The sequence below is a fragment of the Penaeus monodon genome, chromosome 24 (genome assembly GCF_015228065.2).
Source record: "Penaeus monodon isolate SGIC_2016 chromosome 24, NSTDA_Pmon_1, whole genome shotgun sequence".
In the NCBI taxonomy this organism is placed as follows: Eukaryota; Metazoa; Arthropoda; class Malacostraca; order Decapoda; family Penaeidae; genus Penaeus; species Penaeus monodon.
In genome coordinates, this window is record NC_051409.1 from 5,369,944 (window position 1) to 5,370,739 (window position 796).

Genomic DNA, 796 nt, shown 5'->3' on the forward strand with positions numbered 1-796 from the left:
TGCTGGACGTGAAGCGCTTCACGGTGCTGGACCCGACGCGGCCCACGCTCATCCGCGCCAAGTACGGCCCCTTCAGCACCAAGCAGACGGTGCCGGCGCGCTACGTGCTGCCGGAGTTCCAGGACGAGGAGGAGGCCAACGCGACGGAGGCCGACCTGCTGGGGCGCCACCTGCCGCCCGTGCCGCACCAGCTGGAGGTGTCCGCCCACCTGGTCAACACGGAGGTCACGCGCGCGCACCCCGCCCTCAGGGTGCTCGTGCACGGCGCCGGTGCCCGCGGCCACCACTCCCCACACGTGTGCGTCACCGTGATCGCCCGACGGAGGAACGACGCCCTCTCCGCCTCGTGCACGCCCACGGGCGCCAAGGAGACGGGCGGCGACGCCACGTGCCTCGTGACGATGGCGGTGCCGGCGCGCTGGTGGCCGCCGCACACGCGCGCCACCTTCAAGCTCCCGCGCGTGGCCGTGCAGGTGTCGTACCTGGTGGGCACGGCGGCCGGGCCCAAGGAGTGCGCCGTGCGCGACGCGGGCGGCCCCAACCAGGGCGGCCCCAGGGTCACGGTGCAGCCCGAGACGCCCGTGGGCGAGGTCATCCTCACGCTGGACCCGCACGGCTACGACGAGCTCTCGTCCGACCCGCTCGTGCACGTGCTGGTCCCGCGCGCGCCGCTGCACCCCGCCACCGCCATCCACGCGCCGCTCTACCTGCACCCGCCGGGGAACTGCCGGCGCTCGTGCTCGTCCTCAGGTCAGTCGGGGGCTGTGGGGGGGGGGGCTGGAGCCTCTCGCTCTTG

At 74.5% G+C, this 796-nt stretch overlaps 1 protein-coding gene across 1 annotated transcript in view; it reads left to right on the plus strand.

The window, feature by feature from the left end:
• Nucleotides 1–2: 2 nt before the first annotated feature.
• LOC119588819 overlaps nucleotides 3–796 on the plus strand; it is a gene marked incomplete at its 5' end in the record, with an annotated part of 9,023 nt that continues 8,229 nt past the window's right edge. Inside the window, one exon of the mRNA XM_037937466.1 lies at nucleotides 3–764. Within this exon, the coding sequence (XP_037793394.1) occupies nucleotides 3–764 (762 nt within the window). The remainder of the gene's footprint in view (nucleotides 765–796) is intronic.